General features: G+C 32.7%; 1 protein-coding gene across 6 annotated transcripts in view; it reads right to left on the bottom strand.

Moving 5' to 3' along the window:
- LOC133175926 (uncharacterized) overlaps positions 1–13,060 on the bottom strand; it is a 28,077-nt gene that overhangs the window by 3,574 nt on the left and 11,443 nt on the right. For all 6 annotated transcript variants that reach the window (XM_061311071.1, XM_061311069.1, XM_061311072.1 and 3 more), the window contains 2 exons: positions 9,624–11,226; positions 1,269–1,360 (listed from right to left, as the gene is read on the bottom strand). In XM_061311071.1, coding sequence (XP_061167055.1) covers positions 1,269–1,360; positions 9,624–11,226 — 1,695 coding nt within the window. The remainder of the gene's footprint in view (positions 1–1,268; positions 1,361–9,623; positions 11,227–13,060) is intronic.

Genomic DNA, 13,060 nt, shown 5'->3' with positions numbered 1-13,060 from the left:
TTGCCCTCATGATTACTTAGTTTCTTCATTCTTAAAAGACGATAGGACATATGTCTTAATCTTATGATTAAGTAAACAGACATGAAGGATTTTATGTGCAACTCTAACATTGTATACTTTTTCCACAAGACTTGAAATTTTACTTAATTTACCACAAACATTAGATTAATTATCTCTCATTAAGACATGGCAATCCTTAATGCTTTAATTAATTAGTCTGTCTTCTTAGCTGCACTGAATCATCTTTCAGATGAAACCAGCATTTGAGGTAATCCAATCCTCGTTACACTGAGACTAGGTCTCAAATAACAGACAGCAAGTCCACAAATGTTGTGTTCTCACAATGTCACAGGAAATTTTACTTGAGAAAACATTAATTCAAATAGCAAAATGACACTTCAAATGGTTGTTAAAAAAGTTTTAATTTGAAACAAAAGGCCTGTGGGCATTAATGGTCACCTGAGTATCATGAGTTTCTGAGGCAATGACCACATTAACCCCAAAATTTGTATTTTGCTTTAAAATGATGCTGAAGTCAAACAATCCAAAATAAAAATTGCAATACTACACTACTGATAATGGCAAATTAAGATATCAGCTCACAATTAATAAACAATTTATAGAAAATTTAAATTTTGTCTTAAGTCCATGTCTGTTTCATGATCCTGGTGCCTAGTCTCATATAAGTTTGGTTAGGACTCTTTTGAATTTATCATTATCAATTATATTCATGAAACTTGCCTCCTACAACTTCTGGAGTAAAGAAGATATGGTACATTGTATGACAAATTTCAACTTATCAACCACCTTAGTCCCACCCTGGGGCCTAGATACAGGGATATAAATTTTCTATCAATTTTCAAGAGGGCTAGCTATTCATTATAACTATGCAACACGTTCCTGGGTAATGATGAAGATTTTCTAAGATGCAGTATGCCCATCCTGGCCCGAGGCTTCAACCAAGGGGGGGGGGAGGGGAATTTAAACTGAAGTCCCAAGTCAAAGTAGATGCTGGTGAAAAAGACCCATCACTGTTTGGTGGCCATGAGTGCCTATCAGGAAATTTGTTTGTTAGAATAGACCATGTCATACTATACAATTAAATATGATCTAAGTAAAATATAAAGAAATATATTTGAAATCAAAAGATGTTTTCATAAAAAAATAAAGTAAACAATAAAACTACTGAAACTGAAATATGAATTTACCTATTTACTTTTCCTTGAGTTGACATATCAAACAAATGATATATGTATAACTTAAATTACCTTCAACATTACTGAAGCTCGCCTGGTGTTTCCCCTCCATTCTTTCTTACAGTATTCCAGTACATCCTGTTTTGGTCCTACATTTAGACATCCTGCAGAATATAAAGTACCCATCTCTAACTGAATGGCAAAATGGGAAATTTTGCAATGTTCTCTAATAAGTACATTTTTAATTTTAAGGAAATATTCAATACAAGAATTAACGTGTAAATTGTATTTAGAAATACCAAAACAAAAAAATAATTGTGAAATGTCATATATTTTACTTAAAAAGGAAAACCACATTAATTTGCACATTATTTTTATACACAACCATGTATTGTGTTTATGATAATGACGTAAACTGTAGACCAGAAATGAATTCAGGTACGCTTACATTATAAAGTTCTCTGTATTGAGAAATAACCCTTCCTCAACATACAACCCTCCAAAAAAATTACGTCATGGATGTTGTATCTCGTGTTCATACTATTAAGATTTGAAACCTAACTGTCAAATGTTAAATTGTCACAATGTAAGTAGAAGCAAACATTCAGACAACTCACATGCACATATAGACACCTCAGTTTTAAATGCATCAGATAAATGTATTGATGGTGTACAGTACTGAAAGACAGGACTCGAAAAGCTTGTTATTTAATATTATCAATATACATGTACTGCATTCATCAAGTCTGCAATTGACATAGATGGCAAGTCATAAATTCCGTCAACGCAATTTGAAGAAAATAAAATTTTTGAAAATTTTCATAAACAGCAGCAAAATGTATAATACATGTTTGTTTTAGGAATTAAATGCTGGAACATTGAATCAAACCAATGCTATAATGTCTCTCCCTTTGAAATAGTATATTTAAAGTAGAGCTATATATATCAACTTGAACACTCTTAACATTGAAACAATTCTAATTATAGTTTATGAACTTCTGAGTTTTTCGTACTATGTAATGTGATAAAGAACAAAAAAGAAAAAAACAAAAGTCTTCAAATTTTGAGTCTGACACTGAAAGTAATATCCAAACATATCAAAATGTAGATCAAAATTTCTTAGTAAAAAAATGTCAGAAATGGCCCTTAAACATTATAACAAAGTAAAGCTATCAAATTTTTTTTTAAAAAAATTTATAACATTATTTTGTAAATACGTGTAGATTCCACTTTTCAAATTCCATGTAATAAATATGAAGTAAAGTTCACATCTAGATAACCTACTTGAACCTACTTCAGCAACAATACAAAGACAATTACCTTTTTCACAATTTCCACCTTTAAAATAAAGTTGAATATTTGTAATCCAAAGAAAACAACCCATGGCAACAGAAAAAATACAAACTCAAGTATCCCCTTTGTTTAAGCTCTTATCCATCATCCAGTTCACTACAGAATAGTCTACCTGCTTTCGCAATAATTAATTAAATGTGGTCACTGCTCAAATACCACACACTGAATAAAGACATGTACAGAAGCAGTTTACAGTAAAAATACGTATCTCATTTAATGCCCATAAATTGTGCAGCTTTTGCTGGAAAAAAAATGAAACTGTGCGGACTAAACTGGTTCTTTGGCATTAAATGATTACAATAAACAATTAATGTCAGAATGCACTTCTTTTTAGCAGAGCTTTATAAAAAGACAATTAATTATGGTTTTTATACATTAATTTACCTCTTTTTAATCTTGCATCCATAATCAGATTTTTTGCATTAAACCAATAAATTACATCGATTGTTTTGTAATTTGACCACTGTATTATTCAACCACTTAAAATAAAATACGCAAAAATTCATCATTAATTTCAAATCTATACATTTGTTCTCACTAATTAATCCAAATTTTTATGTTAATCACGTAACTTTTTCATTTTTCTTTGACAGATTTTTTTTAATGCTAATGCAAGTGTTTAACAGAACTAATTAATTATTAATGGGCCTTGCAAGCCTTCATTTTAATAAAAGATCTATTTTCAAACTTCATTTTTTGCTCTTTTAAATAATAAATAGAAAAAAAAGAAGTCAAGATTTGTTTTAGCGCAAAATGGCAAAATGAAAACCACATCGCTTAGAAATGGCAAATGCAGTCAGAAATTTTAAGTAAAAAAAATCATTATATGGTGACATGTTTTCACATATAAATGTACATGTATTAGAAAGCTCTCAGTCCAGCTAGGTGCCTCAATAATCTCAATGACATAATTATTCCAGTCTGAATTTCCACTGTCAATTTTCTAAATTCTACCCAGTTTAAGTCTATAACTAAAATCTATTTATAGCCTCGGTTTACTTAAATTGCACTTATTCTGCTGGACAGTATTAAAATTATATGAGGTAAGTGATGAAATTCATCAGATATCTTGACTGGAATATGTTTTTTGTCTATTTATTATTTACATTCTTCATTGCATGCCATTCAATTATTTGATATAATACATGAGCCTTAGAACAAATATTATTTTTGCAAAGTGATACATGTATTAAAACATAGACACATAACTTTTAAACGATCATAAGAATTTTTTTTTAGCGGAAAAAAAGTCACCCATAACTCTACCTTTATTTTTCATATTTTCCACAAATGGTAATACGCTAAATTTCAATATTGATATACTAGTATTACATGGTTAATTTGTTCATTTGGAACAATTTTTTATTTAAGATATATATTGTACTTTTAATTGCAATCCCTTTCTGTCAATTAAGAACATGCAAATTTGTGCTTTATTTTCTTATTTCCTGTATAATAAATTAAGATTTCCAATAATTTAAGAACTTTTGTGTGATTTTATTATGCCTGGTAATGCTGTACACCTCATCTGAACCAAATGTTGAAAAAATGCCAGCTAAATCTATATTTTTGTTACTTAATTTATCTTTAAAAAAAATACAAGGATTTTTATCATTTGATATAGATTGTTAAATAATTCTGATTTTTTGTCTTTGACCATCTGATGGTACTTTGATTTTAAAATAAGAATATCTTTGAAAATTACCAGTGGGAAATGTATATTATATTAAGGTGTACATGTATGTTGCGTAAGACCTTAAAAACTAGCTGGCTGAGTAAACAACATCCTCTACCATTTTGACTTGGACTCATGACTATAGTGATTCCGTTTGTTCTCTTTAATTGTCAGTAATGGACTTGTACATAAGTAAGCTACCCTGGGTTATGTGGGGTGTGAATTCTCTGGAGAGAAAGATATATCTTATACAAATGTGTACTGCACATTAATTTCATCTAGGTCTATTCAAGGATAAATTTATTTTCAAAAATGTTTATTGTACAATGAAGGTCTTCATTTACATGTATTAAAATGTACTGAATCTCCTTTTATAACTAATATTTGCAATGGTTTTTTTTTGTTCAAATTATTATACAAGGTATATGTACTTTTAACATATTTAATCATGACTTGTCTATTTTTTTTTAGACTTGATATTTCAAATGCACTTTTATATACTTATTACTTCTGTGCCATATACCTAAGGACACTGAAGTTGCATGCAAATTAATTTGACAAACTGTAGCCTGTCTGTGAATTATTTTTCCTTTGATTCCTGCATGTAACAATGGTTATTTTTAAATCCTACGTATAATCTAAGTGACCATGTCTAGCAGCTGTACTATCTATGGTAAATGTTTAATAAATTACTATTGTGGTAATTTGACATATGGTAGTCTTATTAAAAAAAAAAATCCTTTCTTTCTTGTGTCAGAATGCTTTCATAATATTCTGATTAAACAATTTTTATACCCCATTATGTCAGAACTCAGAAATGCAGTCTCTTATGTGTTAATTACCAATTACTAGGTCAAAGGTCAAGTCGTAAATACAATCATACCACATCTCAGCCATATTATACTGTAAATGTATTACATTTATAGTGTATGATAATTGGTAGATATTGATTTTTGAACAAGTAAGCGTCAATTTGTTTAGCGCATTTCTTAATGATTTTATTTACCGTATGTGTATATGTGCAGGATATTTTAAGCGTTGTACTTGAATTATTTGAATTGCTTTCCGCCATAGACGCTAAAAAGAATACACAGTCATATGTAAAATGTTTACATAATATACTTATGACCCTTTATTGTGGTCCCACCAAAGCCTTGGAGTAATGCTTTAACAAACTCAAATCTACCATGCATGGATCTAGAGGGGGGATCTAGAACCCCCCCCCCCCCCCCCCCGGAATTTGCTGAGTTATTTGAAGTATAATTATACTGAAGCAAATAAAATATGACTTTTGGACACCCCCCCCCCCCCCTTAGAAAACGTGGACCCCACCATCACCACCACAAAATAGGTGTTTTTCATGTTTGGGAAATGGTTTTTACCTTTTTTTTTCTTTTTTTTGCTTGTCAAGGAATTTTTTGGGAAGGGAATTTAGTTTTTTTCCCTTTTGTTGCTTGTTAAGAAATTTTTGGGTTGGAATTTTTTTTGACTGTATTGGACCCCCCCCCCCCCCCCCCCCCCCCCGGGAAAAAAATCCTTGATCCGCACCTGTCTACATCAAGTTGTGATTGCACAAAACTGGTTGATGTTCTTTAGAAGTTTAAAAGCTTGTTATTGGATTTTTTCCTATTTATACCAATATAAATAAACCTCTGACCTCCAATTGTCATGTAGTTGCCCTCATCCTACCCCAAAAGGGCTCCATCTGAACCTGATTTTACGCTACTTGGAAATGCTTGTATACTTTAAATATGACTGTGTGTGGCCCTGCTGTTTACAAGATTTTGAAAGATCTTCCCTGATACATTCCAATATAAAACTTTCACTGGCTGGTTTTTGCGGGCCAATGCTACTCCCATGAATTGAGCAAACCTGATTCTATGCTATCAGGAGATACGGAAATATTAAAATGACTACTGTATACAGGGAAATTTTTGCTTCCATTTTATTTTCACCCCTTTTGCCCATCTATCAGGTGGGCAATTTAAAAACGGTGCAAATTAAAAAAAACACAATATAATTTCTTAAACTGAACTGTGACTTGGCGAATTCAAAATGGGGCAAAATTGTGTGAAAGGGCAAAATTACAGGGGCGAAAATGACCCTGTATACAGTATTTATTCAAAAGACCTTTTACAGAATTTTTTCCTATATATTACAAGATAAAAAATTTGTAGCTCCACCCTTGCTCTGGGGGAATATGACTTAAAAATCAGATTTAATTTACAAAAGATGAGGATTAATTACTGTGTTTTAATATTTTCCATAATTTTCCCATGTAAATTTTTTACCTCCATTGTAACCCCACCCAATTCCCTAGGGCCATGATCTGAAAATTAAAACTTGAAACTACACCACAAAGGTTTTGACTTTTTGGCCATTTAGTTCTTGAGATTTTTTTTTATGACACCACCAAATTTCCCCTATTTCCTACTCATTTCCCCTTGGAAGAGGACATGGTTCTTCCTTTGAACAAAGTGAAAATTTTTCATCCAAGGATGTTGTACAGCAAGCTTGCAATTGGTTGAATTTGGTCCAATGGTAACATTAAAGAGAAGTTGAAAGTGAAAAGTTTTCCCATGACACTCAAAGACAGTTACTGGACACGCTTCAGTCAAAGAGCTCATTTGGTTAAGGTATTCAATGTATAACGACCATATTTTGTACCTAAAAAATGAATGGTCCAATATTTTTAATCACGGTAGCATTTTGAAGGTGTTACCAAATAAAAATGCTCCACCAAAGGAATTTACAAAATTTTGATTATTTTTCTTTTAATTGCACCTTGAATTTTACATTGAAGTCTATGGGCAGTGCATGTTTTTTTAAGATATTGTAAAAAGTAATTTGAATTTCAAACAAATCTTTTGGAGAAAATATGCATAAACTCTCTCTTTATTAATCTATGAAATAAAATTAATCATTTACCACAGAGATTTTGAGAAATTAAAAATTTTCTGATTTTAATCAAGGGGAGATAACTCTTCAAAAACTTTTAAGGTACAAAATGACCGGCGTCTTACTTGTAATCAGTCATGTGAATTTGGTTCATTTCACTTTTATCGTTATCTAGCAATGCATTTTTAAATAGTTTAAATTTATTCAAAATTGATAAAATCCCTTCATTATACATTGAATACCTTAAGGTGAGATTAAGATTGTAAAAAGGCCTTTCAATGACTTTCACAATTAGCCCTTGACCTCTGACCTGAAATATACAGGTTTCTTATGATCATCTAATCCTTCTCTGACGACTGTACTTACAAAGCATAAGCTCTTTAGTTTACTTGGTGCTCCCATTGTTGTGATGCAGAAAGATGCTGACCTTTAGACACAATGATTATACTGAAGATGAGTCCTGGCCTACAGAGAACTTTACAAGTTGCATGAGCTTTAGATACTTAAACATTGCAAAACTATTTTAAGGTTCATTGACCCTCTGATAAGAGAGATAACTCTTTATGGGATAAATTTGATTTTCTATTATTCCTTTATAAAATTATCAAGTTGAAAGCCTTTATGTCCAATTTAGTCTTGCAAGCTACGCTAAAACTGTAAAACGCATTTAACTTATAAAATACATTTCTTTTGGAAAATCATATTAATCATTTTATATGAGTGAACAGAGAGGTTATGAACCTTAATACAGCATTAATTTCATTCTATCTCTGTCATTAATTTCATTCTATCTCTGTTATTAATTTCATTCTATCTCTGTCATTTAAATGATCTTGTTTGACCTTGGATCAAGGATATAAAAATACAGGTTTTTCTGAAATGTGAGCAGACCCTTTTGTGGGAGAAATGTCTCAGGAGCAGGGACTTTTCGTGGTTGTTCAATTTGTTTGAAAATACTTAAATTACACCCCTTGATCCTAAGCAAACTAATGAATTTGCCTCAAGGGGGCAGGGAAAATAATTCAGCATGAAATGTCATGATCAAAGATATCCATTATGTTTACAAAAATAATCATGATTATACGACAAAATCAAAAGAAATTCTTTGAAGAAAAATTCTTGGAAAGTTGTTTACTACATAGTCATTAAAAGGGCTTACTGATATATTTTGTGTCAAACTGACTACTGAATTATACATATGTAATACCTAATTATACCAATGATGTTTACAAAATATGAAAACCCAACATGCAAAAGAATTAAAGCTCATGCTTCATAAATAAAAAGAGAAACACAAATGTTATTGATAAAAGTGTATTTAACGAAAACACTTGACAAAATAAAACAAAACAAATTATGTCAACAACAAAAGAAACTCAACTATAAATAAACAAATATAAATCACTGGTTAATCAGTTGAAATCAAATAACATATTTTAGTTCTGTTCATATTTCAGAAAACAACCAGAAGAAAAAAATGAAGCATGAACCTTTGATGGTCATGTGAATTCAGAATGCATGTATGATGTTTACAAACAGAGAAAAACTTTCCTTTATAAAATTTGGCATTTCATTTCTGATTTTTCCTTTTCCTGAAAATTGATTAATATTTCCCAAGTGGTTAGCTTCATGGTATTTACTAATGAATATTTAATTTCCAATACTGTACAGAACTAAATTTCAATTTCAGAAGTATTGACTATATCCCCCCCCCCCCCCAATATTTTGATATTTTGTTACACATGTACCTCTTCCATTAGCTAGGTAAAACCTGGTGTCCCCTGCTTACCACGGGGAGGTGGAAGTAGGATTTTGAGCAGGATAACCAAAAGAGTAAAAAGAAAATCAAACATTGTCAAATTGTTAAAATACAAAAACCAGATATATATAAGTATTTTTTTTTAAAAAATGCATTAAAGAAGGCAAAAGCTGCACATACTACCAAATAATCAGTAAGGCAATACACTCCAATTCATGCAAATAGAGGCCGAGTCTGAGAAGAATTAAATGTATCATGCAAAATTCAAACCTCTCTCTCTCTCTCTACATAGTGAATACTTTCTACATGTTCGAAACAAGCATATAATATTCAGAAAGTATCCTTTATTCTTTGTAAACAATACACTGTTTTCACTCGAAAACAAAATTTGCATAATTGAATTAAGATTAGAAGTACTAATATGACAGGAAAATATGTGATGAACACATGTCAGTAACATGCAACACTATCAAAAATATGTTTACAGTAAGCAAAGAGCCATACTGTATCATGATGATACTTTAAATGATCTAACGCCCAGGGCTGTTTCTATACTGACCATACCTCACAAGTAATACTGAAAACATGAACATTTTGTCATTTGTGTCTATGTAATAACCTTGTAAGACTGGAGAACAAGTCATGTACTGGTGACCTGCCCTCCCTTTCCTAAACATACTATTACCATACAGCTTAGTTTCCACTGTACCACCCCTAGCACTCATTATTGCTTTATCTTTACCTGGGGATAATTCTCTAGATGACACCAGCTCTGCAGGATCCATATCAAAGGCACTATCTGTATCCAGCTCATCCAGAGTTGTCTGCCCTTGATCATACTGGTCACTGCAGATGTCACTGTCATCAAGAATAAGTTTATCACATGTTTGCAAATTGTCAGATAAAAATATTATAGCACCATCTGATGTGGAGATTTTCTTGTCACTAGTGTTAGAAGTCTCTTCTATAACATTTTCAGAAGATTCCTGAGATTCAGTGACCATTTTGGAAGGAAGACTGTTGATGCGTTTCAGCAGGACCTTGATTTGACTTTGACCTTCACTATCCCAGGAGAGATCAATTCCATCTGTGTCTACTGCACTTTCACTCAACGATGTATCACTTTGTGAGCGATGGAGTTTCTCCCTGGTCCTCTCAACAAAGTCACATGCTTTTTTGGCGAGTGGGTCACTCGGAGTGTACTCCATCTCATCCTCACTGGAATGTTTTGCTGCCAACTGTTTTAATTCATCCAGTTTTGCAGTAATCTCAGCAAATTCATCAACAATATCATCCACTTCATGCTCAATTTCTTCGAAATACTCTCCTGTTTCTTGGCCTACTTGAGCGGACCCGGTAAAAATCTCATTTTCACTCATTCCAGACAAACTCTCTTGTCTTTCACAACTGTTACTCCTAGCATACTTAACAGGAGAAGCTTCAGGCGAAGAATTTACAGATGTCGATGTACTCGATGTGTTGATTTCATGAAGTCTCTGAAGTAGGGTCTGCCTAAACTGGCCATCTACACATTTGGCTTTGTGTAAAGGAGAAGAGTCTTGCTCATCATCATCGAAACTTAAATTTCCTGAAACATCTGTTGTGTAGTTGCTGAAGAGTTTGGCACTTCCACTGGAGTGGAATGGAGATGTATGGTTAGAACTATCTGTTGTTTGCCAAAGAGAACTTGCTTGGTCTATGACATTGGAGTCAGTCCCATTACCAATCAAATGCTCAGAATCTGTTGGTGACAAGTTTGAAATGAGATCTGGAATGTTTTCTGAAAATGTCACACTAGGTTTATTATGTTCACTTGAAACGGTTTCCTCGTTTTGATTGTTGCGATCATCATCTGAGGGCGGAGTCAACAAAACACTACTGACTGTCAACACATCCTGAGAACTAGAAATTTCTATCTGTAAACTATCGCCAGATGATTCACAAAGATGGGGTTTATTCGACTGAAAATGTTCATCAAACCCATATTTATAGTTTCGTTCATACAGCGACTTGAGGCTCAGGTTCCCCTTGAGTGACCCACTGTTTGGTTCTGTTCCACTGAAGTCTGAGGCACTGTGGATAAACCGATCAACCGAATCCTCCAGAGCCTGTGAGGAACTGTCCTCCTGAGAATTCAGAAGGAGGACCTCCTCTTCCTCCTCTGAACTTTTTCTGTGTCGTCGATTCTTTGAAGGTCTGCGCTGCCTTACGAGGATTGGACTTGTTGCTTGGTTTCTGGTACGGCAGCTACCAAACTGCACTCCGTTTACAGCATTATAACGAACTGGTACAGTTTCACTGGAGCCGGAATTTCCCATATCATCCTCTTCACTATCTGCATGCACCTACAATATAGAGTTTTAAATATTTTAGAAAATAAGATTCTTCTTATTTTAAATATTCTGAAACTAACACTAAATTTTATACTTGGATGAGAATTAATGCTAATATCTAATATCTTCAACATGAATGCACAAAAAGAGAAGTAAGCGATGAACTAACAAAATATCAACACCACATCCTGAGTATGAAAACTTGACGTATTCATAGTAAACAACATCATTTGATTATTATCACCGACTTCATTTGTATTAATTGTTCTGATTAAAGCTTGGCAAACAGATTAAGTAACTCTAGATTATAAGCAAAATTGTTCTAAGGGCAGAAAATATATAGGTATTCAGAACAAAGATTTTACAAAGAACTGCTTCAACCTTTACCTATAGTCTGGAATTTGGTTCAAGGTCACTGTATATCCTTTATCAGAGAGCATCTGCTAGGTGTAGAATAAGCCAGATTAGGCTGAAGGGAGAAAAATATGCCCCAGACAAGGATTTTTTCAGATGCCTGTTTGACCTTGACCTCTTAATGAGAAACTATAAGAACAACTTCACTGGATATATCTACCCAGATAGCACACTGTGGGTGAAGTATGAGTTAGACTGGGCCAAGAGAGAGACAAGACACATTGGATAGAAAAATGGATGGACAAAAGGACAGACACTGATCACTAGAGGCCACAAACAGAGCAGGGTCCAAATTAATGCATGTATGTTCATCTATCATAACTATGTAAATCATACAATTAACATTTTACTTTTGCACTGTTTTGTTTTTTTTAAGTGCATTTATTATAAATCTTGATGAATGAAATGATTCACTAGTGTGACTGGTTTGTTCACTTTCTCTTTTGGTGTTTTTTTTTTTTTCTATATTGGTTCACCAGCATAAAGACTTATTGTTCTATAATGCTTTTAAATTTAACCAATCTACAGGACCTGTTGTATGTTTTGTTTATATGTGAACTGTGTGACTTTGGTGTTCTTAAGTACACCTGTGTTTATTTACATGATACAGAATAACTTATCAGACAGGCAGATGGTACAACAGGTTTATAATGTTCATCAAATCTATTTTAATTTGACTGTATAAAGTCGCTCAATTGAATGGCTTCAGTTCTGTACAATTATACAGGCTGTCATAATTATATAACAGTTCAGCAGCTTATTTAGAAAAAGAGATAGATATGATAATAACAAGGAATTGCAGGTGTGCATGCTAGACCACTCTTGTGTGCATGGTCTGGGATTCTGTAGATTTATTGATTTATCTGTATGTGTTATTAACAGACTGCATCATCCATTACAGAATTGGAAAAATGGAGGCAGAAGTCATATTCTGTGTTTCTCCTGCTTAGCTTGATTTAATTTACATAACATTGGGGGTAATATAGCCACCTGGCCTGATACAACTTCATTCTTTAATGGAACTTTGAGTCTGGGCAAGTTCTCAGAGAATATATCAGAGACACATGATTTTATAGTCAAGAAACCCTTAAAAATATTAGCACTTATGGATCTTTTGTGTGTGTGTCATTACAAAAGTAAGATTTATTCTGCCTATTTAAAAACATCAATGACTCACTCACACCAGGCTAAGTTCAACACTTGGACACCAATTAAAACCGACAATAACATGTTAAACATGAGGTGTTTTCACTGTTTTGAATTCTTCTGTTGCTATTTTCAGTTAAACAAATATATATATTTAAGATTATTTCTCAATTAATAAGCACTGAGCTCCTTAAACTGAAAAAAAACCACAAAGCCTTGAAATTTCAGGGCAAGATTAATGTAAAAGCACTGTGAAACCTAATCATATGAAAAGTCTCCATGAACA

This window comes from Saccostrea echinata, unplaced genomic scaffold (genome assembly GCF_033153115.1).
Source record: "Saccostrea echinata isolate AGI-Se365-2 ecotype Australia unplaced genomic scaffold, CSIRO_AGI_Sech_v1 ptg000064l, whole genome shotgun sequence".
Lineage (NCBI taxonomy): Eukaryota > Metazoa > Mollusca > Bivalvia > Ostreida > Ostreidae > Saccostrea > Saccostrea echinata.
The sequence above is the reverse complement of the archived record's forward strand: the minus strand, read 5'-3'. Positions and strand labels throughout refer to the sequence as shown.